Source organism: Rhipicephalus sanguineus, chromosome 8, assembly GCF_013339695.2.
Source record: "Rhipicephalus sanguineus isolate Rsan-2018 chromosome 8, BIME_Rsan_1.4, whole genome shotgun sequence".
In the NCBI taxonomy this organism is placed as follows: domain Eukaryota; kingdom Metazoa; phylum Arthropoda; class Arachnida; order Ixodida; family Ixodidae; genus Rhipicephalus; species Rhipicephalus sanguineus.
The window spans coordinates 73676044-73702853 of record NC_051183.1 but is presented as its reverse complement, the minus strand read 5'-3'; the positions used below and the strand labels follow the sequence as shown (position 1 = coordinate 73702853).

General features: G+C 44.9%; 1 protein-coding gene across 1 annotated transcript in view; it reads right to left on the bottom strand.

The window, feature by feature from the left end:
* LOC119402816 (uncharacterized) overlaps positions 1-26810 on the bottom strand; it is a 58180-nt gene that overhangs the window by 7773 nt on the left and 23597 nt on the right. Inside the window, exons 5-6 of the mRNA XM_049418495.1 lie at positions 8783-8850; positions 1788-1886 (exon numbers count right to left, since the gene is read on the bottom strand). Coding sequence (XP_049274452.1) covers positions 1788-1886; positions 8783-8850 — 167 coding nt within the window. The remainder of the gene's footprint in view (positions 1-1787; positions 1887-8782; positions 8851-26810) is intronic.

Sequence of the window (26810 nt, the reverse complement as noted above, 5' to 3'; positions counted from 1 at the left end):
AGCTTTGTCTAGACATAACGCCGCCACCAGCGATATCGCTGGAAAGTTCGATAGCGCCTGTATAGAAGCCGACGCGCTTGACCGCTTGTCAGTTGATCGACGGTCGACGCTCTGTACGCCGCTATCAGTGCATACAGTGTGTATTGCTGTAAATTACCTTTCCGTTTCCCGGCCACAAGTTCGGCCAAATAAACAGTTCCATCTTGAAAACGCCGACTGCTGTCTTCGTCGACGTCACGACCACGTGACAATATCACACGTAACTTTCGTTAGCGTATTCTTCCGGGGTCGTGAAACGCTTGACAATAGCTTGCTCGATCATGGGAATACAAATGTATTGTTTATTAGACTGCTATAAATGCGGAGCCAACAATGCAACCACATTTGACGTTGACCTCACGTGACACCTGTATCGTAGGAGTACATATGTACTGCTTATTGCTTTGGTATTAAATTAGATAGCCAGCACTACAACCACATTTGACGTTGCACCGACATTACGCGTGCATCGGGTGTTCTTCCAAAGCAGTTTCTATAAACGCTGTGTGGCTCTGTGGTAGAATACGTGACTGCCACGCAGAATGCTTGGGTTCGATTCCTGTTCGGATCGTATATTTTATTCTATGCATTCGTCTGCCAATGCTGCCGATGTCAGTTTTCCTTAAAGCTCTTGCATTTAAATTACCAATGTCTGTTCTTGCCGCTCCTGGGTACATATAAACTGTCAATCACCTGTGGGGCATACCCGCATACCGTGTCCCGTGGTATACGGGTATGTGTCACAAGTGTCTGGAGGAAAGGGTTTGATTACGTACGCGACAGGATTTTGACGTTATTCAGGTCGTGACAAGACAGTAAGATTCGCCGAACCCTCTTTCCCTCCCATGCCAATTTTGGTCGACCCCAAATTAAGGAGGCGATCACGAGAGTACCCAGATGTAGGCTGCTAGATAGATAGATATATAGACACGTAGATAGGAACGTTCCAAAGTGCCTTAGGTTCGTTAAGAAATGCTTCGCATTTATTATTGAGAGCACGCCGGACGTGACATCCGTGATGTTTCCGCGAAACCAACGTTTCCGCATTGTTAGACCATTGGCAGGGTGCGTGTATTGTCGCGGCCTGGCATGCTACTCACCTCTACATTTCTGTCTCCATTCATAAATGTATGTTTGGAGCTTTCCAATCGCACTTCCGGTGGATTCGCAATTTGCATACTTTTACAATGTAATTGCCGGTAACCTGCGAGTTTCTTAGAAACCTAGTAGCGTGCGTCATACATTGTATTTGGATTTTATCGAGAAAACAGAATGAGAGTTCTAACGCACGTACCAAAATGATTTACTTGAAAGGAGAATAGGGCTTCGACAGACTGCGAAATATGCAACCATCTTATCTTAGCCATCGTACCCAAATCCAAAGCTAGAACTTCAAGGAAGAACACAATGCAAAGCGATGGTCTGCTTTGAAGATTTCAGCAGACGTGTATTACCATGGCAAACTCTAGCGCTCATTAGCGTGAAACTTTCATGGCATCAGCTAGAAATTGTGCGTGAAATAGTGGTACAAGCCTCGACATCATTCTAATTTAATTGTTCATAGGGCAGATTCATAGTTTCTGCCACGCAATATATAGCTTGATCATTATCAAGATGTATTCATGCTATAAAGGAGAAACGTTTCTTTTGAAAGTATAGCGCAAAACACTGCGCAAAAAAAAACCTCAAGAAAAGAAAGTGGGCAACATATGAACTGCCTTGGATAGGTTAAAACAAATGTAACTTACTTAAAAAGGCTGTTTTGTCGTCGCGTAATATGATGCAGCTTCCCGTGACAAAGATAACGGTGTATGTGCGATCCACCAATGCGGGAAGTGATTCGGAACCTGCAAGAGTTCAAGAGATTTGAAAAAGTTCTTAGTCTAAGCATGCATAAACACATGAAATCAACAAGGTAACCATCGTGGGACGGTACTCGTGAGAACCTTTTCTTTTGTATACATAAATGCTCTATCTTTATTGATAACAGCCCCGATCCGCGCAATATTATTTCAGGAATACAGAACATCGCACACAATGCCAAGCTATGAACAAGCGGTATTGCGCCCCTAAAAAAGACAGAAATGTAAGAACGTTTGCGGAACACGACGCTACGTGACGAAATATATCAGAACGATTTGTCAAGAAAGAACGCCAGCCTATGCGGAGCGCGGAGCACAGTGACCGCGAAAACTGGAAGAGCGGCCTTTCTAGAGCCCGTTCTAAACTCTCTTGGGGAAACTAAAAAAATCCCCACCATATCCACGAAGTGAATGATGTTAAATGAGCTTGCGCAAAGATGACCGGGTAAACCGTGAATGATCCGTAAAATCCCTCCACTGTCATATAAAGACGTGACACGTTGTTATAGTAGCGATTATGGTCAGGTTGTTGTCGAAGCACAAGCGGTCGCAGGCATTGGAGCTGTGGCCGAACGTGTGGCCGAGGAAATAGCGCATGAAGCGCGTGTCGGCGCCACCAACTTCAGGTAGCGACCGCTTTCGTCGCTTGGCCGCTGCATCCCGCGCCCATGCCTCTTCGAGATTCTCCTGTCACCACTTCCGCGCTGCTTCGGCTTCGCGGGCATGTATCTCGAGGTCCGCACGACGCTGACGCCTACCTGCGGCCTCGCGAGCTCTCGCCGTAGGGTCTTGGCGGCGAGCCAACGATTCAGCTGTCTTGCGATCCCTCCGCTCCGCCGCCTTGTCTTCTTCGTTCGTGTTATTAGTATCGAAGCGCCCTAGCTGACGACTGTGGAGGGAGTAACGCATGCTGCAGTTGGCTATGCTATATGTGGTTTTGCCTGCGGTAATATGATCATCAAGGCGCTCGAAGAAGAAGAGGATGAAGATTCTCTTTCGAGCGAGCGTGCGCTAAGCCAAGCTAGCGGGTGCAATGAGAACTAGCGGCCACCACGGCGTTCGACAAGCCCCTAGCATAAGGAGGAAGCTCCTAATACAAGTAAACATGCAAGGTGTCCACTACGCCACTAGTCATGATTTTTGTGAAGTTAGGAAGCACCCACTGTGTCATTATTCGTCTTTCTGCGGATAAGCGAGCATTCTATGACGCCTTGTTGTTATTTTACTCTTCTGCCGCGCTATATTAACGTGTTAACGCGATTCCTTGCCCAACATGACGTCTGTATAGGGTCTGTTTGCGGACGAGTTTCAAGCACCAGCGTCGCTCTGTGGTAGGATATTCGACTGCGACACAGAAGGCCTCAGTTCAAATCCCATTCGATCATCGACATCCTGTATTTATTTCATTTTTAGGGGCGAAGCACCTTAAGGCCGTATGTCGGCGTCCGTGCTTACACACCTACCTGACTACTCGTCATGATTCACTTCGTGGAGCTGCGTGGTTTTATTAATAAGTTTAACGAGAGTCTAGTATCAATCATAATTGTGAGAAAACAATATGAAACACCTGGAAGCACGAAACCGCTATACTAGTCGGCGATTTCAACGTACGCATTACGGACCTTAGGACCTAGATTTGTAATCGACTCTCACTGTCCGGTGTTACGGTATATAGAAAAGCGTTGCTATAGTCGAAGCATATATGTGTGTAGGTGAATAAATAAAAAAAAAAACATGGTTGATCCCTCTGTCATAGGAATCGGTATAACACGAAAGTAAAACGTGTCTTCACAGACGTAGTTGAGCGTTTGTTGTGCATTGTTTCGCCCCGAGGGCGAAGGAATGAATGCTATAGCAACAAGTTGTAATGTCACGCAAAGAACGGCAAGCAGCTCGAAACTTCCAACGCGTTGCTCAAGCAGAAAGGACGCACGGAACGAACATACACAGGATGAGCGCGAACTAACAACTGTCACAGCTCGACAGTTAAAGCGCGCTGGTCAAATACATAGGAGGACGCACGAAACGAACGCACAAGTATACACAGGATGAGCGCGAACTGTCACAGTTGTAACTAATTTGTTTATGAGCAGCGCACTGCTTTCGCAAAAGCGGCCGCTGCAGTGAGCGAAATGACCTTCGTGCCCTCTGTAACTTGAACGCAAACTTGCGGTGAGAGCGCAAGACGTACAAGATAAGCGCGCGCGCAGGAGCGACCACGCCCTGTAGAGACGCACGCTCATCTCAACGCGGGGGGTGACGACATTTAAAGCGCGCTCTTCGAGCACTTCGCGCCATCTCGCTAGTGATAACGAAAACACACTGATGTATCCTGATCTCTGAGTATCACCACTGGCAAATGGTGTATATAAATAGCACGCCTTTAGTAAGACAAAGAACGTGCCGTTTGTGGCGGAGTCGTTTCGCGCAGAGCGCTGAGGATCGAGAGGTCGCGAGTTCGATTCCAGGTGACGGAACATTTTCTTCCTAGTTTTTTTCTTTGCCATATGTTAGTCTTTATATTTTACAACGTCATATCCGTGACGGAAATGCGTCAGTGGAGCCGTAGTGGACCCCGGCATAAAGTACTTTCGTGTTAAGAAAAGGTTTAGAATAGACGAACATCAATCATAATTGTGACAAAACAATATAAAACACCTACAAGCACAAACCGTTTATAATAGTTGGCGACGTTAACGTAGATGTCCTGTACCATAGACCTAGCTTTGTCGTCGACTCTTTATATTACTTTATGTCACTGAATTTACATTATATGGGGCAACGCTCGGTAACGTATAGTTACTCACCCATACGATACCCAGAGCTTCGCCTACTCGTCATGATTCCCTTCGTGGAGATGCCTGTTTTTTTTCTATTTTCGCGCGATAGTGGTTACGGACACCGGTCGCGTCGGCAGCGGCAGACAACTATCCCACTGCCGTTTTTATGTGATAACAGCTTTAGCTGTAAAAGATCCTAGCGGCCGAAGCAGCAAGTCATCTTTAGCTGCGTTGCCATACCCGTTGTTTACTGCATCATATGTAACGAATTCAGTATTTGCTCTGATAGACCTAATTGGGAATTTTCGTCCTGTTTCGTTGATATTATCATGAGGACAGGCCAAAACAAATCAACTAGTACCATCAACACAGCGGAAGGAAGTTTTAATTTGCTCTATCAACGTTAAAGGGAACTACAACTGGCCAGAACGTGTGATTAAATCCCTGTGGAGATGAAAAGACAATAAATTTTAGCGACAGATTCAAGCGTCCTTTCGGCGATGTGCGTAAGATTTATATTTTAAATCGCGTTTAAAAGCAACGAAAACCAGTATGTCGCGAAGCCTAGCGGAACAGCCTTGAAGCCGGATGATGGAGTCGTTCGCTTCGCTGTACGTGGTCAGATGCTTTCACGTGCACAATAAATAGTGCTGAAAATTCGAGTATGTGTATTACCCATACTCGCTCTATTCTGCGCTGCTTACGAGGTAAAACGAGTTGCACGCTGAGAAGCGGCGCTGCCTTCGCGGCAACTAGTGGAACACATCGAACACCGGAGAACGCGTGCGGAGTGCACGCATGCGCAGTACTCGGCTCGCACAAACACGACGGGCTCCCGCGTGCACCTTCCACTGTTGCAGTGCTGGGCAGTATCGAAGATACATGTATCTTAGATACTATCTTAGATACTCTATCGGTATCTTGTATCTGTATCGCGATACGTCTCGAAAGATGAGTATCTGTATCTGTATTTCCGATACATTCGATAATGTATCGTGTATCTTAAGATACAAGATACTTCTATCGCAACACAACCATGCGAAACAATAATCACTGGCCAAGCTCCGCTTCTCAAGCTGGTACTGGTGCCACTAAGCCATCTGAACAAGTCTAAGGGCTGTGACGCAATTTTATTTTTCCCCCACAGTCCTCCAGTGAGGGCAGAAGATGAGGAAGACAAGCACGCGGACGTCTACGCCCAGCCTACGTACCTTTTGTTTTGTCGATTTCGTTTCTTTTTATTTGCGCCAGTGCCGCGACACTTGCTCTTTGCCACTGTCCTGCGCCGCGTACTCCACTGCGTGCAGCGTCTATCGCGCAAATTCTGATGTTGCTACAGTGTCGTTATTGAAGATTCTCTTGCGTCTTGCTCCGTAACGAAATGTGATGCGCGCAAGAATGGGGTTCCTTTGTGTCTCGTGGATTTTACATATCAGCGATTTGAAGGAGCTCGTAGATGTAAAGCTTGACTTACATGCAATGAATTAACTTATATGTAAATAAGATATGCAAACAACTATAGCACCACTAGTACTGATGCTAGATCTAATATATCAAGCGTTTACCTAACAGAAAATATCTTGGCGTACCGTATTTTTCACTTCCTGCTACATTTATTCAAAGGATTTATGAAATCATAACTTGATGATTAGCACAAGAGCTTTATTGCTGTCATTTTGCATCCAATACATTACCTAGGTCTCTGTACTGTTTTTCTGGTCTGGTAACTGCAGTATGTCTTTTGTAACGCATTCCCAAAATAAGATATCTGCTTTATTCTTCTAACTGTCTGCTTTATATTTATACTACTGTTTACCCATTTACACGTTGCCAAGGCGATTTTGAAAACAAATATATAATTATGTAGGCGTCCCTTGAGTTACAGTACAAAGCATTCTGCTTATCGCTTAGGAAAATAGCGAAACTGAGTTTGCATTATAATAATGGAAATCATTAGGAGCGATCTTAAAGATGTTAGGAAGGGGATTCGAGAAACGTTGTTTTACTGAATGCTCCGTTTTACTCATGAGCGTTCCAACGAGCCGTTTCAGGCAATTTTCCATAGGCACTGAATTTTCTATTGTCTTAATAGGTAAGTTGACGATACTTCATGGTCATTGCTATTAAGGGCGCCGTCTGTATTGTGTTTCTGTACTCATTCAATGTGAATGTTTTATACAGAACCACCTCTCTATTTTACTTATATTAGTTTTCCTGTTTTAGGCCTTCTTAAATATTTTTCGTATTACTAATCGCCACCTAATGGGATCTATAAGCGGCAATAGCGCGAATAACGGCGGCTCCTCCGACGTTTTGTGCAACTATACAATACGTCTGAGACGTCTCTGTGTTGCACATGTTTTCTCGTTGAAGAAAAATTGCTAAAAGATTACACGTTAGTGAGGATATCAGCAAAAAAAAAAAGAATCCTTTACGCCAGCAGATAAGTAGAATATGAATATTCATTGCTCTTTTACGTCATCTACATATACACCAGGGGTCTCAAACTCAGCTTATAGCCAGTGAGCCACAGTCGCGAAATTTAGTTCGAATCGCCGGGACAGTGAAGATGGTGGGAGATAGTTTGAACAAAATGACGTTGCCATTCGAAAGGAAGCCTTTCCCATGTCTCACATATAGGTAATTTCTCAAGGGAATTTGGAGTCAGGATTAGAGAAACATCGATACCGATGTGCACAACGAGTGAATTCTGGACGCGGATTCTGAAATATAGAGTTTTTGTTCCACGGTTATGTTTCAGCACATCGTGACCACATGTTCCTCACGAAAGGAAAGATTGAGACCTGTCATGTCTGTGTAGCTCACGAACATACTTATCTAGAAAATAAAAACAAATGGGACGAAGATGGTCATGTGTGCGGGCGGGGCCGCTAGCGAAAGGTCTCAAACCCCTAGCATACAACCTGCGTCGCCCCCCCCCCCCCCCCCAATAAAAAAAAGTCGCTACCAGCGTTGTTGCTGCTGTACACCTGTCCGGATATACGGTATTGTGCACTGTCTTTTACGGACAAGGCAAAAGTCCACACCGGTATTTGCGCCATCGTGCGAAGGCTTCTTATAGAAGTTATTGTGATTATATGGCAACCCGCTAGCTGGTCGGCAAGCTGAGCAGCGACTCCCATTAATTGCAAAAATGACAAGCAAGAATCGCTGTCAGCGAACGTATAAAGAGTTGTCCTGTGAAGAAGCTAAAGCAAATCGCAATAAACTGTTTTGGAAGGAAACTAATGTACTTTGAGCAAGAACGGCAAAACGTTTAGATATTAAGAGACATTTCATTAAAGGGAAACAAAATAGGTCACAGTTAGGAAATTTTCAAGAATACATTTTCGTGCATAGGCGTTCGCTGCTACATTATATGGATCTTTAATAACAAATTCGAGAATGTATCGAAGTATCTTAAGATACAATTGCCATGTATCGTATCGGATACAATTATTGCGGCAGTATCTTGTATCTGTATCTCCAATACTTCTTGCCTGAGTATCTTGTATCGTATCGCGATACAATTTCAAAGTATCTTTGCCCAGCCCTGCACTGTTGGCATGAAGCGTTCTGTGTGTACAACTTCATAGTCGCCGCATATTGAAAGATTCACAATACAACTAATTCATGGCGGTTCCCGCGTTAATTCCCTGATTCGACACTATGACCTATAAGCTTTCTGTCGCGCTAAAGAAAAAAAGCCCTATAAAAATTGGTTGCCGGTTCCTTTACAGAGGGGCTGGAACGTTGCTGTAAATGAGTCAATATAAGAACAATAGGCAAGGATATATGCAGTTCATATTATGAACCACAGATCAGTGGACTTCCACGTGCCCTATGCGCACGGTTTTCATTTAATTTGAGATGCTTTGTGTTTCTACATCCAGAAATTGAATCCGGCGTTACGTATTCTTTTAGGAAGTACTTGCTGGAGGCAAGCTTTTAGCGTGTTTCTATGAAGAAAGTTCGAATCGTCAATACCGTTACAAAACGATCGAAATAAGTGCATATACCCTTAACCCTGCGTATTGTGCTGCGGATTCGCTGGTCATCCGCCGTCAGAGTCAAGTGGCTCCTCAAATATTAAGTGCTCACCTGTAGGTGCCACGTCGAGGAGGCTTACTCCAACTCCGTCTCGAGCAGTTAGAGAAACCTGGAATTTGCTGAAAAAAACAAGGCTGATCCCTCTGTCATAGCAATCGGTATAACACGAAAGTGAAACGTGTCTTCACAGGCGTAGTTGAGCGCTTGTTGTGCATTCTTTCGCCCCAAGCGCGAAGGAATGAATGCTACAGCATCAAATTAATGAGAACTATTGTGTATAACAAAGAAAACGAGCCCTTGAAATTAACACTTCTTTCCTTCACAGCATCAAATTGTAATTTTACGCGAACGGCAAGCCGCTCGAAACTTGCAATGTGCTGCTCAAGCAGAAAGGACGCGCGGAACGAACATACACAGGATGAACGCGAACTGTCACAGTTGTAACTTATTTCTGTGTGAGCAGCGCGCTCCTTTCGCAAAAGCGGCCGCTACATTGAGCGAGCTGACGTTAGGGCTCTCAACGGAAACTTGCAGGCAGAGCACGAGACGTACAAACCACCGAGATCACGAGATAAGCGCCCGCACGAGCGACCACGCCTTGTCGAAGTGCGCTGATCCGCATTGAGGCGACTTATAAAGCGCGCGTTTCCTGCCCTTCGCGCCATCTCGCTAGTGATAACGGAAACACGCTGTACCGCCGATCTCTGAGTACCGCCACCGGCAAATGGTGTACATAAATAACCCGCCGTTAGCATAGCAGAGAACATGCCGTCTGTGGCGCAGTCGTTTCGCGCTGCGCGCTGGTGATCGAGAGGTCGTAAGTTCGACTCCCTGGACCCCGTCATAAGACACTTTCGTGTTGAAAATGTGCCACAGACGTTTCCTGATGTCACAAAACAATGCGCTTTAGAGTGATGGTGACTTTGTTTATATCATACACTGTGCAGGATATCAATACAGCTTGGTAAGCAGCATAATATCTGTGCGTGTGTCAGTGTGTGTTTGGGTGTGTATGTGTGCCTGCGTTCATGCGTGTGTGTGTTTCCGCTGTTATCGATTATCATTGTATGTATCATAATCATCACCCAGCACTTGGAGTAGCGTGTCAGGGAAAGACGCAGGCTAATATCTCCAGCAGATTTCCTTTAAATAATTTCTCTCCCGCTTGTATTTGTGAGGAAGTACCACTGTAAAGTGGTACAACGAGACCGAAATTTTTATGCACGTATAAAAGTGCACAGACAACTTCCAGACAGACTACAGTTAACGCACGATCAAACGAAACCATATCTTGCTAATTTCGCGATCTAACGAACACATTCCACTTCCCAGCAGGTGCTTATACTGTTCTATGTTTTCACCAACCGTAATTAAGAAAGTTGACTAAGCCACCGAACCCGACTTAACATAGCTTTTGCTGAAACAAATGGGCACAAACACCGTAATTTGTTTCCAATTCGGAAATTACGCGTATTTTTTCGAGCATGTGTCCTTAAGCTGTCACGTTAAGACATTAGGCGCCGTAGCAACGGCACTAGCTTTCTTTGAAAAGGCTGCATACCACGTCCATGCAGGGGAAAACGAGCTCATCAGTTGGAAGGACACTTACGCACCAGACGGCGCGTGGGGTAGCTGTAATCTAGTGTGCCTCGATGTGTGCACAAAACGCGCAACAAAACGCGCATCAAGGCACCCTACTGTAATCGATTTGCTTATTTCGAAGGTTATGCTACGGTTGCCAGATGACGCCTTTTCGCAAATTCATCGCTCGACCTTCTCGCACGATTACTGCATTCGTTCTCCGCGTCCTTGCGAAGTTGCAGCTTGTCATAGTTTGTCATACCATCCGCCAGGCCTACATCGCCCATGCATGGAGCCTCCAATGTGCGAATACCACTATATGATTTGGGCCGCCCTCGAAGAACTTTGACACGCGCGGCATGTGTTCGTGGCAAATACAATACCACGGTAGCTTTTGGGTGTCGATTTCCACTCACTTTTATTGCGATAATAATTATATGGACACTCTCGTCCAATTTTTGCCATTGCCGTCATGTCCTGGTTATGTATATGTACGTGTATATAAATAAAAGCCGCAAACAAAAAAATTACACCATCTCCCACTAAAGGGAACCATGTGGGCATGCGAAGCAGCGCATGATTCGGCTAAATGTTCCGTTAATCATGGGCAGCTTGCCCGATCTTAACGCGTCCTTGGAGCACACCATGAATTCACTGTAGTTGCTGTTGCTGTTACTCGTCCCGATTGTTGGAGCACGGTTCGCGGGTTCATCGCCACGCCACGCGGGAGCACGTGGGCTCATCGCGTGTCTGTAGAATATCGTTCCCCGACGCCATCACGTGATTGCTGAGAGAGTGTAAGGGGGAGAGGCCACAGCGTCTTACCCAGCCCGTTACACTGGCCCGAACGCGCTAGCGCGTGCCAGCACACATGGCTCTCGAGCGGACGGTTGCCAATGGAAGGACAGACACAGCCCCGAGGAAAAGCTGCTTCGCATCAAAAATATCCAGAAGAAAAAATTGGCCGCATATCTGCGTGTTTCGCTGCAAATGTCGTCGAAAGACGATAGAGGAGACACTGCGTTAGAATTACTGTATATGCTGCCTTTAGGTAGCAGAGTTGCGCATAGGTCTGGCAAGCAACCATAGCTATGCGCAGATGCCGCTCTCCGTTTTCGCAGGAGACATGCCTACCGCGGCGCTGATCGACATGTTTGGCCTGTCGAAGGCCGGTGATTAAATTTACTGTCGACACCTGGTGTCAATCGAATTCGCTGCAGCGGTGGCTAAAAGAAATACAAGAATTTTACCAAGCGGCAGCTTCTCCGCAATGCATGGTTGCTAGAGGCGTTTGGAAGACAGATGCGCAACTCTGCTGCCTAAAGGTAGCATACATAGTAACTCTACGCTACGTGAGATATGGACGCCATTCTCACGTTTTACCCTCAGAAATATGTGCCAACTAGACCCAAATGAAGTTTTATTGGCAACCTTCACGTACCGTGGCGCCGCCGAGCGGCGGCTGCTGGAAGCTCTGTCGAGATTATTGAAATGTTGGACCTGCTGGAGTCAGCGAATGTTGCCACTTGTTTTGTCTCGTTTGGGGTCGTTTTGCAACGGAGTGCACGGTCTCGATATTAGCATGACACTTTCGGTTCCTCAAGGTGAACGGAAAATATAAAGAAAAAGGAAAAGGCGACTGATTTTACTGCGGGCATCGATGCTGGCAGCGTACAGCGGGAGGCAAAGCAAGCCTCCCCTTCAGATAAGCATCTCAAAAAGCCGTAAGTAGTTAAGTGGGTTCGCAAGCAAATACCCAAGGCCCATGAATGTATGCAACATCCAATTTTATGTCACAGTACATGATTACTACCTCACATCAGATTTCTCGCACTTCCTTCCTTCGCTCGACACAGTCGCTGTGCAGCCATCACCAGAACAGATTGTGAAGCGCTCCATCGCCGCAATATAATGAAATGTCCTGTTTCAAAGTGTCCATCGCATCAATCCACGTTTGAAGTGGTTGCGAAGTACTTCGGTGACCTGTTCGGTATTACTTGCTGATGGCGCTGATTTTTCATCCCTGTCCCGTACGATGTTATTTATTGCACTTCTCAAAAACCGAAAACGTAGAATTATAAGAGCAACGTCACTTAGTAAAAGTGAAATTTGCGTCTTGCCACTGGTTTCATGCGCTGCTTGTCGACTTATTGTGGTATTCCGCTGTTTTTTTAATGACGAAAGCGCAATAAAATCATATTTCCGATAATCGCTCATGCCTCAAGTGGGCCTTGTGATTCGGTCTCAAAGAGCAATACAATTTTCTTTAGATTTTACATGACTTCGTGCTTTGAAGTGAGCTCAGCAAGCTACGAGGCAGAATGCAATGCACGCAGAAATGAGATAAAGCACGTGCCCGTGAATGTCACTGATATTACTGAGATTTTTACTAAGACTTCCACTATCACGTTGTGCTAACAACACAGCAGGTGTCGCAAAGCGCGGTTAAGCGCCGCAATCAACGCGACGAGTTTGTTTCCCCTTTTTTTTTACAGTTGTGTGCCCTACTTATTACAATATGTTACCGCAACCCTGCTTTCATAAAAACATAAATCGGAGTGTAACCAAAGCGCAAGGAACTGAACTCTTTGCCAAACGTGTACATTCCTAAACCGTCTGTAGTGGGCCGGTAATCTCAACGACCGCCATATTGGATGTGCAGTCGTGCAACTTATTCGCGATGCGCAGCGCCTATAGGGGCGCCACTGAAAGCCGCGTAGCGGCGGCCGTTGGAAACGCACGCGGGACGCGTAGCGAACGCCTCCTTTCACTGCAAGCATGACGGAAGCGCGCGCGTGCGATTTGCCGCTTGTGCGCGTCCCTGACAATTACTTTTGCGCCGATAGTGTGCGCAAAGGAGCCGCGCTTTATAATAGTGGACATGTGTCCGATGCAACAGCTGTGTAGGACGACACTGTCACTATACGCGCCAAGTGTTTGCCACAGACAAGCGTCAACAAGCTATATATATTGCTATATATATTGCTTGAAAACCAAGTGCTTTATTGAAGTCCATGCAAATTCACACACACGAAAAAAGCAACCAGTAGCTAGCACCACTAGCAAGAATAAAAAAAAAAACACGAAATTTTGAGGATCGACCCCACGCATTGGGCATGCAAAATTTTTTTCATGTGTGATATAACTACAATGAAGCAGGACCAACATATACTCACCAATTACATGCTAAAGAAAACAGCAACCAGTAGTAGCTAGCACCACCAGTAAGAATAAAGAAAAGAAAACACGTAAATTCCATAATCGGCTCCACTCAGGCGTGCGCAGGGTTCCCCATCAAAGGGGGGCAAAGGATCATCTCAGCGCCCCCAGGCCCCACTAAGTTAATGCAAGGGGCAGATTTTGCGCCCCCCCCCCTCTCTTAGGCAAATAGGAAAGCCCCAACGCCCCGTGAGCACGCCTATGGCCCTACTCATAACACAGCTTGTGTAAAGCGAATGAGTATTAGTGGGATACATCAAGGGTGTTTTTTATTAGCATGAAGTCATGTTACGAGGCATTCAAAGGGAGGTTGAATCGGTTTGAATGTCCTGTCAAAAGCCTTCAGTGCGAATAGGTGCCATGTTTTACAGCCAATATGCATACAGTTGAGGCGAGCGCACAGCGAACATTCTGCACCGGTGATCGCATTCCAGTGCCATCATTACGTAGAATGCAGCCCATTTCGTGCAGCACACGTGTGATTCCATGGCGCTTTTGTAAAGTAGCCGCCACCGGCCCCACATTCTCTGGCATAGCGCTTCGCGCCATTCGTTTTTCAAGAGAGCCTAGGCATCTCGTCTTATCAGTGATAACAACCTCATGTGCATTGTAGCGTCTACAATGCAGGCGAGGCGACCAAATGTAAACGTAGTAGCGTTCGCTGAAGACGTAGCGACATAAATGGAGAAATAAAAACACGGTAATCGCTCTAACACTGCCTAAACAAAGCGCGATTGCTTACCTTTTGCGTCGGACAGCCGCAATACACCGTCGCCGTCGCTCTCACTCATGAAATAGCACCGGAAACGTGTAGACGTGCGTTCCTGGCGAGTTTTTGTACGTGTTCGAGCAGCCGACAACGCAGCAGTTGTTCCTCGACATCGCTGAAGCCCGAGAGAGTCGTTAAATCACGTTGAAAAACACAAACATCCGTGCACAAACATCCGGCGTGGTCGGCGCTTTGCGCATCGCCTATAGGCCGCGAAACTTGCGAATTTTAGTGAACAGAATTGACGCCAGCAGGGAACGCGAGTGTTGTCGTATGCCACTGCTAATCGCCGTCTTTATTTTCTTCTCTTGAGGTCACGCGCTCTCCGGTTTTGTTCGCCGCCCAAAGGAAGGCGCTGCAGAGGTTTGGGAGAACGCGAGCGCAAGAGTCCGAGAGTGGCTTGCATGCTGCGCATGCATCCTTGCGCTCCCAAATTTCTTGGGTCCCCAATTTTAAAGCTCTCAACTGTTTCCCCGGAGTTGGGATGTGCGCCTTCGACTTGCATTTTCACATACAGAGCGTGGTCTACCGTGCGCGCGTGGTTATCTCTTGAGGGGCAGTTTTGTACGTCTTGTGCTTTCACTGCAAAGTTTGCGTTGAAGCTTGAGACCGCATGAAGTTCAATTGGCTCGGTGCAGGGGCCACGTTTGCCAAAGGAGTGAGCTATTAGCTAAAAGAGACAGAGCAGGGGCTAGATGAAGTAACAACTGTGACAGTTCCCGCTCGTCCTGTGTATACCTGTGTGTCTTTTTCGTGCGAACTTCTTTGTGTTTGAGCAGCACGCTACAGGTGTCTAGTTGGGACAGTTAGTTCGCACTCGCCTTGTGTGTTTTCTTTTCCTGCGTTATTTGTGCTTGAGCAACGCGCACGAAGTATCTAGCTGCTTGCCGTTCTTCCAGTTTCTAGCTTCTTGCCGTTCCTCCAATTTCTTGCTATTGCATGCACTGCTTTGCCCTTGAGGCGAAACTCACTATTTTCTTTCTAGATTTCAAGACCTTCTCGATTTAGCGCATAATTTGAGGCATGAAAATCATAGTTAAATTGAGTTTCAACTGTATTACATCAAGAAGAACATATTCAGTACATTGAGATATTTATTTTCTGACTGCATGACTGCAAAGAAATCAGTTCAGGAATACATACCATGTTGTCCAGCGGAGCTGAAGGGAAACAATTCAACGGTGTTGCAAAAAAAAAAGATTTTCAGAACATGGGTGCATCAAAATTAATTAACAGTATTTAACAGAATATTCAGACAATGAACTGCAAGGATCATTTTTTTTAGGAAATTAAGTTTGCATACAGGCAGTTTAAGGATCACATGGTAAACATTTTATTGCGTGAGAGCTACCATCAAATAAATTCAAAGAAAGATAATTTCATGTTTGACACTTTTTTAGTGCGCGCAAAAGACGAGGACGCGGACGGAAGGTACAAACGAGCGCTTACTTACAACTAATTTATTTTTTACAGGAACTAAACATATCAGCACAAAAAATCATTACAATGCATGCACAAAGCAATTCATGAGGTATATGAGCAGAACACAAGTTAACGACAATTCAAAAGAGACATTTCTTTATCAGTAAGCGCCATCGATGGTTGACTGATACACTTTGTCCCACGCCTACTTATATGAAACGCTTCCGTGACGCCACGTGCAAGTTTATTACTATGAGCACACAAAATGCCTGTGTCACTGAAAACAGGATTACAATGCATGATTTGATTGAGTTATAAATAATTCCGAAGCGGTTGTACAATATTTGAGAGAAGACAACCCAAAGAGATATGGCGCTTATTGTTGATGTACAGTACTTTTTTACTCAATTCCGCACCCAGAGTTGCTGAAAAATGTAAAACTATGCATTTGTGCAGGTAATTAGGAAATCAAGTTTCGAAACAAATGCGGAATTTCAGTAGAAAGTTTTATGGAAATACTGCTCTTTTACCTGAATTCTCTATTTTGTCGGGTTAAATGAAGAAATGTGTGTGCAAAAATGTGGCATATGTGTAGGTTCTAAGGTAGCTCCTTTACTATGTAGTGTTTTTCTAGCACGAGTGGAGCAGAAAATTCATCGTGCTGGTCTGGCAAAAAGAATTTTCCGTTTTGTTGATGATGTTTTGGTTTGCTGGGGCTGAATATGGGTCTAACGCGGTGAATGTTCTAAAAGTGTTTCGTGAATGTGGCCTGGGTCTTAAGTTTACCCGTGATACTGCAGAAGAAGAAATTGGGGGAACCTTAAGCTTCACACTTAAGAGTTGAACGCGATAGCGAAACCGGCCCTTAGTGCGTACTTCAACCACTAGGTGCATACTTATTAATGGGTGTTGTTCACACGCACCCACGCGCACACAGACACACACACGTGCGCGCGAGATGTATCTATAGTAATGAAACAGGTTTTGGGGATCTAAATCACTTCCCTGTGCTAGAATGGCGGATCTCTGCCGTAGTCGAGACATGTTTCTCACAATGCCTCACAGATTGCAGCACATTATCTGATGTTTGCTGCTTGCTTGATATGTTTTCCGCTATATGGACATAGTTGTCCATTTTTGGAGCTGTTTGCAAGTTTGTCTGTGTTTGTTTTTAGCGGCGACGGTGCACTATCTCGGCTTCTTTCGAAGCATGACGTCACGCAGAAAACGTTGATGGCTTCGCCAATGCGCATAGAAATCGCCGAATGGGCTCGTTTTTCTCGCGACACCTGCCGAACAAAAATTGGAGGACGCTTAAGCTTCGCCTTTAAGAGTTGAACGCGGTAGCGATATCCTGCCCTTGGTGCGCACTTCGAACACTACGAGTGTTTAACAGAATGCGCGCACTAAGGTGTGTGCCTTATGTAATGGGTAGCATACTTTAAACCAGGAGCAATTGTGCACGAGAAACTTTTTCGATGTTGCGATGCACCAACCACGTGGTCATAAGGGAATACGCGCAGTAATGTGTGTTCCTTTTGTAATAGGTGGCTGTCTTTAAACCACCAGGTCGTTATGTTATGGACATGGAGTGACGCTTGATGGCTATGTACGCTTGTACCACGCAATATTACTGTGATATTACATCTCGTACTGTGACACCCGTATAGAGGACGGGTATTTTTGGGAAGCATGAAACTTACTTTCAGCGCAGCTCTAAGCAGAGGCCTGGGTGTGTGGTGGAACACCTGCTTGCCACGCAGACGGCCTAGGTTCGATTCTCATTCGGACCCAACATTTTTAGTTTATTTGCAGCTTTTTCGATTTCTCGGTCACGCACAAGATGATGATTTTTCGCTCACAATTAATGGCGCCGACACCGACGTCGGCGGCGGCATTTCTGCGATACGAGCTGTTTAACGCTATCGCGTTAATATGCGGTAAGGAGGCTCCTTCCACAACATGACATTTATGTAGTGTTTTTTCCGGAGGTATATCCAAGCAACATCGTGGCTTTCTTGTAGGACACCTGCTTGCCACGCAAACGGCCCGGGTTCGGTCCTCAGATTGGACCGATGATTTTTTATTGGTTATTTTATTTGCATCGTTCTGGATTTTTCGATTACGAACGTCGCCGTCCCTGACGCCGACGGCGGAATTTTTACGAAACGAACTCTGTAACGTTGTCGCGTTAAAGCAACTGCAGTTTCTAGACCTATCATCGAGAATCTGACCAACCACCCGTGCTGGCTGTACTACAGCCCTAGATCGGGAAAACCCTTACTGCACTAAATGTCGGGGCATTCAAAAATCGTAAAAAAAAACGGAATAGCAGTGTTGTGCCTCACAGGGGTTATAGTGAAGTCCTGCTGTCACTTAATGAAAGTTTTTCTAAACAAGTAGGTAGGTTAACATCAGCCGGTTTCCCAGAACTGGCTATCATCAGAGCGGTTGATAAACTGATAAGAATAAGAAAGCATGAGCATTTATATTCAGGGAACAGCTTAAACAGGGTCAGAAAGCGCTGTGCAGTTGTGCCTTATGTTCATCATTTTTGTCATGCTTTGAAGAATGTTGGCAGCAGGTATGACATGGATGTTGTTTTCAGCGCTCCGACAAATGTGCAACAGCTGTGCCAAGCAGTTGCCGAAAAGTTTAACTTAAAAGAGAGAAAATGTAGTTTTGTGCCGAAAGAAATTCATAAGGTGAAGCAAGTGGGTTGTTCATCGGAAACCGCTAACTTGTGGAAATATGTATATTAGACAAACCGGTCGCTGCATCAACACACGTCTAAAAGAACATAAACGTTCTATGGGGAAAGAAACCTTTTCCCACTTGTCCAATCATTGCAAGTCATGCCATTGTAATCGTGTTTTCAGTGACACAAGCATTTTGTTTGCTCGTACTCATCAGCACACGTCTAAAAGAACATAAACGTTCTATGGGGAAAGAAACCTTTTCGCACTTGTCCAATCATTGCAAGTCATGCCATTGTAATCGTGTTTTCAGTGACACAAGCATTTTGTTCGTACTCATCAGCACACGTCTAAAAGAACATAAACGTTCTATGGGGAAAGAAACCTTTTCGCACTTGTCCAATCATTGCAAGTCATGCCATTGTAATCGTGTTTTCAGTGACACAGGCATTTTGTTTGCTCGTACTCATCAGCACACGTCTAAAAGAACATAAACGTTCTATGGGGAAAGAAACCTTTTCCCACTTGTCCAATCATTGCAAGTCATGCCATTGTAATCGTGTTTTCAGTGACACAAGGATTTTGTTTGCTCGTACTCATCAGCACACGTCTAAAAGAACATAAACGTTCTATGGGGAAAGAAACCTTTTCGCACTTGTCCAATCATTGCAAGTCATGCCATTGTAATCGTGTTTTCAGTGACACAAGCATTTTGTTTGCTCGTACTCATCAGCACACGTCTAAAAGAACATAAACGTTCTATGGGGAAGGAAACCTTTTCCCACTTGTCCAATCATTGCAAGTCATGCCATTGTAATCGTGTTTTCAGTGACACAAGCATTTTGTTTGCTCGTACTCATCAGCACACGTCTAAAAGAACATAAACGTTCTATGGGGAAAGAAACCTTTTCGCACTTGTCCAATCATTGCAAGTCATGCCATTGTAATCGTGTTTTCAGTGACACAAGCATTTTGTTTGCTCGTACTCATCAGCACACGTCTAAAAGAACATAAACGTTCTATGGGGAAAGAAACCTTTTCGCACTTGTCCAATCATTGCAAGTCATGCCATTGTAATCGTGTTTTCAGTGACACAGGCATTTTGTTTGCTCGTACTCATCAGCACACGTCTAAAAGAACATAAACGTTCTATGGGGAAAGAAACCTTTTCGCACTTCTCCAATCATTGCAAGTCATGCCATTGTAATCGTGTTTTCAGTGACACAAGTATTTTGTTTGCTCGTACTCATCAGCACACGTCTAAAAGAACATAAACGTTCTATGGGGAAAGAAACCTTTTCCCACTTGTCCAATCATTGCAAGTCATGCCATTGTAATCGTGTTTTCAGTGACACAAGCATTTTGTTTGCTCGTACTCATCAGCACACGTCTAAAAGAACATAAACGTTCTATGGGGAAAGAAACCTTTTCCCACTTGTCCAATCATTGCAAGTCATGCCATTGTAATCGTGTTTTCAGTGACACAAGCATTTTGTTTGCTCGTACTCATCAGCACACGTCTAAAAGAACATAAACGTTCTATGGCGAAAGAAACCTTTTCGCACTTGTCCAATCATTGCAAGGCATGCCGTTGTAATCGTGTTTTCAGTGACACAAGCATTTTGTTTGCTCGTACTCATCAGCACACGTCTAAAAGAACATAAACGTTCTATGGGGAAAGAAACCTTTTCCCACTTGTGCAATCATTGCAAGTCATGCCATTGTAATCGTGTTTTCAGTGACACAAGCATTTTGTTTGCTCGTACTCATCAGCACACGTCTAAAAGAACGTAAACGTTCTATGGGGAAAGAAACCTTTTCGCACTTGTCCAATCATTGCAAGTCATGCCATTGTAATCGTGTTTTCAGTGACACAGGCATTTTGTTTGCTCGTACTCATCAGCACACGTCTAAAAGAACATAAACGTTCTATGGGGAAAGAAACCTTTTCGCACTTGTCCAATCATTGCAAGTCATGCCATTGTAATCGTGTTTTCAGTGACACAAGCATTTTGTTTGCTCGTACTCATCAGCACACGTCTAAAAGAACATAAACGTTCTATGGGGAAAGAAACCTTTTCCCACTTGTCCAATCATTGCAAGTCATTCCATTGTAATCGTGTTTTCAGTGACACAAGCATTTTGTTTGCTCGTACTCATCAGCACACGTCTAAAAGAACATAAACGTTCTATGGGGAAAGAAACCTTTTCCCACTTGTCCAATCATTGCAAGTCATGCCATTGTAATCGTGTTTTCAGTGACACAGGCATTTTGTTTGCTCGTACTCATCAGCACACGTCTAAAAGAACATAAACGTTCTATGGGGAAAGAAACCTTTTCCCACTTGTCCAATCATTGCAAGTCATGCCATTGTAATCGTGTTTTCAGTGACACAAGCATTTTGTTTGCTCGTACTCATCAGCACACGTCTAAAAGAACATAAACGTTCTATGGGGAAAGAAACCTTTTCCCACTTGTCCAATCATTGCAAGTCATGCCATTGTAATCGTGTTTTCAGTGACACAGGCATTTTGTTTGCTCGTACTCATCAGCACACGTCTAAAAGAACATACACGTTCTATGGGGAAAGAAACCTTTTCCCACTTGTCCAATCATTGCAAGTGTATGCCATTGTAATCGTGTTTTCAGTGACACAGGCATTTTGTTTGCTCGTACTCATCAGCACACGTCTAAAAGAACATAAACGTTCTATGGGGAAAGAAACCTTTTCCCACTTGTCCAATCATTGCAAGTCATGCCATTGTAATCGTGTTTTCAGTGACACAAGCATTTTGTTTGCTCGTACTCATCAGCACACGTCTAAAAGAACATAAACGTTCTATGGGGAAAGAAACCTTTTCGCACTTGTCCAATCATTGCAAGTCATGCCATTGTAATCGTGTTTTCAGTGACACAGGCATTTTGTTTGCTCGTACTCATCAGCACACGTCTAAAAGAACATAAACGTTCTATGGGGAAAGAAACCTTTTCCCACTTGTCCAATCATTGCAAGTCATGCCATTGTAATCGTGTTTTCAGTGACACAAGCATTTTGTTTGCTCGTACTCATCAGCACACGTCTAAAAGAACATAAACGTTCTATGGGGAAAGAAACCTTTTCGCACTTGTCCAATCATTGCAAGTCATGCCATTGTAATCGTGTTTTCAGTGACACAAGCATTTTGTTTGCTCGTACTCATCAGCACACGTCTAAAAGAACATAAACGTTCTATGGGGAAAGAAACCTTTTCGCACTTGTCCAATCATTGCAAGTCGTGCCATTGTAATCGTGTTTTCAGTGACACAGGCATTTTGTTTGCTCGTACTCATCAGCACACGTCTAAAAGAACATAAACGTTCTATGGGGAAAGAAACCTTTTCGCACTTGTCCAATCATTGCAAGTCATGCCATTGTAATCGTGTTTTCAGTGACACAAGCATTTTGTTTGCTCGTACTCATCAGCACACGTCTAAAAGATCATAAACGTTCTATGGGGAAAGAAACCTTTTCGCACTTGTCCAATCATTGCAAGTCATGCCATTGTAATCGTGTTTTCAGTGACACAGGCATTTTGTTTGCTCGTACTCATCAGCACACGTCTAAAAGAACATAAACGTTCTATGGGGAAAGAAACCTTTTCGCACTTGTCCAATCATTGCAAGTCATGCCATTGTAATCGTGTTTTCAGTGACACAGGCATTTTGTTTGCTCGTACTCATCAGCACACGTCTAAAAGAACATAAACGTTCTATGGGGAAAGAAACCTTTTCGCACTTGTCCAATCATTGCAAGTCATGCCATTGTAATCGTGTTTTCAGTGACACAGGCATTTTGTTTGCTCGTACTCATCAGCACACGTCTAAAAGAACATAAACGTTCTATGGGGAAAGAAACCTTTTCGCACTTGTCCAATCATTGCAAGTCATGCCATTGTAATCGTGTTTCAGTGACACAGGCATTTTGTTTGCTCGTACTCATCAGCACACGTCTAAAAGAACATAAACGTTCTATGGGGAAAGAAACCTTTTCGCACTTGTCCAATCATTGCAAGTCATGCCATTGTAATCGTGTTTTCAGTGACACAGGCATTTTGTTTGCTCGTACTCATCAGCACACGTCTAAAAGAACATAAACGTTCTATGGGGAAAGAAACCTTTTCGCACTTGTCCAATCATTGCAAGTCATGCCATTGTAATCGTGTTTTCAGTGACACAAGCATTTTGTTTGCTCGTACTCATCAGCACACGTCTAAAAGAACATAAACGTTCTATGGGGAAAGAAACCTTTTCACACTTGTCCAATCATTGCAAGTCATGCCATTGTAATCGTGTTTTCAGTGACACAGGCATTTTGTTTGCTCGTACTCATCAGCACACGTCTAAAAGAACATAAACGTTCTATGGGGAAAGAAACCTTTTCGCACTTGTCCAATCATTGCAAGTCATGCCATTGTAATCGTGTTTTCAGTGACACAGGCATTTTGTTTGCTCGTACTCATCAGCACACGTCTAAAAGAACATAAACGTTCTATGGGGAAAGAAACCTTTTCGCACTTGTCCAATCATTGCAAGTCATGCCATTGTAATCGTGTTTTCAGTGACACAGGTATTTTGTTTGCTCGTACTGGTAAACTAGCAGGTGAAGTCAAGGAAGCGTTCTACATAAGTAGGTGTGGGACGAATTGTATCAGTCAACCACTGATGGCGCTTACTGATATACAAATGCCTCTTTTGCATTGTGGTTAACTTGTTGCATTCTGCTCATATGCCTCATGACTTGCTCCATGCATGGTTTGTGATGATTTTTTGGCTCATATGTTTAGCTCCTTTAAAAAATATATCAATTGTGAGTAAGCGCCCGTTTGTGCCTTATTTGCGAGTCCCCGTCTTTTGTGCGCGCTAAAAAAATTTTCAAACGTGAATTCATACCAACTCGCCCAGCTATCATTCTTACTTGAAAGGTAACTTCTTTGTCTTTGTGGGTAGAGATTGTGGAATCATTTAGGTTATACATAAAATATATATTCTAAGTATAATTTGAAATTTATGCGTTAAAACAGTGACAGATTCATGGTGGAGTTTGTGCCAGATCGGAGATGACTGAAGGCGAAAAATGTCTCTTTCGCGTGAGATCAAATTCAAAAACCTTTTTTCATGATATATTCAATAATAACATTTTCCCTTTTTAGAAATACACTGCTTATAAAGGCACATGAACTGCATATATGCGAAGTACTCAATTACATATCAAGACAACGAAAGAGTGCTCTGATGTTTACCTTAGGACTGGTGTTTTTTGAGGAGCCCCGCAGAAAGTGTGTTAGTGTGGCCAAATTATCATAAAATATGTTTATTTCCTTGTGCATGGTTAAATGCGAGGAAAGAAGACTGGCAGGTACTTTGATTGACATATACTTATTATTAAGCCATTTGCAACGGTTACATGCCAATAGATTATTTTAAAGCCATAGAGAATGACAAAGAGCCACTCATGAGAAACGAATATGAGCAAAACCTACGAGGAGCAAAAGTGCGACAATGTATCGTTGCTGATTATATTCTCTGCACTTACACATACGTTTATTCATTGGAGTAATTATCCATTAGTAAGCTGAAAATAACTTGAAAAACAAGGAACTCTACACAGGTGTCACGTCGTGCGATGAGTCACGTTTTCATACCTAATATGGCGTTGTAGAATCGCATATTCGCTCAAGGCGTGATACCATGTGAATTGCGCAGCGAGCTTAAACGTCTATCCATTTCAATGAACTCAGGCATAATTATTCATAACGTCATAATAATTATAATTAATCATCAGGCGCAGCATCGACTTATCAATAAAACAACAAAACGCGCATCTACGCGGCCGTTTTGCTTCACGGACGCATAATGGTACATTACTAAATCGCTAAATCAAGAACTATTGGCCTCGAGGCCCACCACTGGAAGCGCCGGCGCCACCGTCGGCGTGACGTACTTGGCAGGATCACGTGGTCTCCGCGGCCGCGTCGGCTGCTTGTGGCGCACTGCCGCGTGCTTTGAAAACGAGTTTCAAGTCCCACATGCGCTGCGGTCTGTTCAAATTCGGAAGTTTTTTCTCATTTTCTACTCAATTGAAACCATTTTAATAGAGTGGCTGCCTCCGAAGGCGACGAACATGGGGCTCTACCGCTCGGTGCCGCAGCGCCGCGCTTACGCAAAGGAGCCTAGTGTCAGCCTGCACTGGTAACCGCGGGACAAGAAACAGCGTGAAGCATGGGTTGTAAAGCTAAGAACCGGCAAGTAGCCATCCGCTACGAGTCCTGTGTGCAACAAGCACTTCCGCGACGAAGACATTTGTTACTGCGTCGGGCCTGCGATGTTCGGTGAGTAGCAGACAGCGCGCACTGAGATGATGGCTCGCGCGCGCTTCCCGCCGGCAAATGATGCTTATCTGCCACAGGATGGTAAAAGCGCTGCCTTTTACCACGTGCGATGCCATCTCAGAACCCTCCAATGCGACCTCTTGATCGTCGGCCCCGTGCTCAGCGTCCACAAAATCGGCTGCAGATGCGCAAGTCATTGTTTAGATATGTTGAATTAAAAAACGCACAGGGTCCCTTATGCATTCGTTAAAGATGACTAGAAGGCGAAAGCCATCTTCTTCTTGTCAGTCGATGCACTGATTCTCCCGCGTTACTGTATTTTCTTTCTTTACCTAGGCGTCGCATGCTACTACATGCTCGGTCTCGTAGACTGGTTCTCCTTCCACCAGCAATCTCGAAGTGGTGAAACTTTGGTCTATGAATTTGTTGATCACAGAGAGCGGCAAGTTCACTGGAATGCAAACGGAACGATAATAAGGAGCATTAAAAAAAGGCGTCGCATTTGCTCACGTTTTGTGTGAGCACCAAACGAAACTAATGCGCTGAATAAAGAAACAGAAGCAGCGGCATTTGCCCGCTGAGAAGGCCGATCAATACGCAGTGCGAGACAACTTGTCAAATGACATTGAAACGTACCCGAATTTAGACCGAAAAAGAAAAAAAAAAAAAACACTGAATCGTCGGGACGGCAGATCACAAAGTTGTCATGCGCACCGAAGCCGCAGTTGTAAGGAAATTGTTTTTGAACTGCTCTGATAGCGTCCGCGCAACAGTAGTTGTTTGTTTACTCACAAATTCTCATGTTTTGCGGCCTAAAGTTCACAGCGCGGTGCCAAAACGCGCTCGTAGCAAAAGCGAAACCATCAGTACGAATATACATGCAGACGCTCATACATGTAGAGGCACCGTCAGTCGTCGCGAACCCGTGCGATCGCTGGCTTGAGGCTTCTTTCTGTTATGCTCCGTTTGGTTATACAGGCAGTCTACTCTAACGAGATATTTTACATAGTTTGCACTCAGCAAGTGACTACCTTTCACGCAAGAAGCCGGTTCGGGGTCTCCAACGCGGTGACAGTGTGAAGCGGGTGCTCGGTTTTCTGCAAAGAGACAGCGACTGTAGGCTATCTTGTGCTTTCAGTTCGTCGAAAATGATTATATTGACAGTAAAGAACACAGTTCATTTCGAAAGTACTTACAGAAATGCCCTGGAGGGCTTCCGCGAGGTGTTTTTGTAGAGCGCCGACAGCAAAACCTATGGGGAGCGCGCCGGCGGCATCCTGCCTAGCACGCAATCGAGGCGCGTCCGATAGAGGGCGACTCCGTAACTCCTCGAGGCCAATAGCGTAGTGGGCACTTCGCAACAGCACTTCCAGTAGGCGTGGTTTTGAAGAGATTTTAAAAATTTGCAGTGGCTTAGCTCGGCTATGCCAGGATATACGTAGCGTTAGCAAGGGTTCAGCTGAGTATTCTTAGCTTTCCATATTGTCTAGGATTATTAGCCTTCGTACGCTTCATTCATCGTATGCTGAACCGCTAATTGCCAGGCAACTACTTGGGGATCCGATGAGATAAGCTTCTCGGCTCGGCTGCGCCGTCAAGCAGCATTTGCGCTCTTCTTCTCCATGACGTTACCCACCTGCAAACGCCTCTCAGAGGCGCTATCAAGCGGCCCCAGCGCAGTGTCAGATGGCGACTGCACAGCGAAGGCGAATAGCTGCGCGCGCGCTGGCGCCACTGTGTCTACGGCTACGACGTCTCTCCTCTCGAATGCGGCGCAGACCAGCAGCGGCGAGCCGCGCGCGGCGATGTCGGAGAGCGCGTGAGATGCCCGCTCCGGCGACCCAGCTGTGTGACATCCCTGATCCTCGCACATGCGCAGCACGTCTCATGACCATCCATGCGAAATCGGCCCCGGCTAGGCAAGTGTAGCTAACGCTACAAAAAGCGAATGTGAAGCGCCCATTCTTTTCTCGCGGCAACACTGAAATGATGATGATGATGATTAGTGGAGTTTATTGGCGCA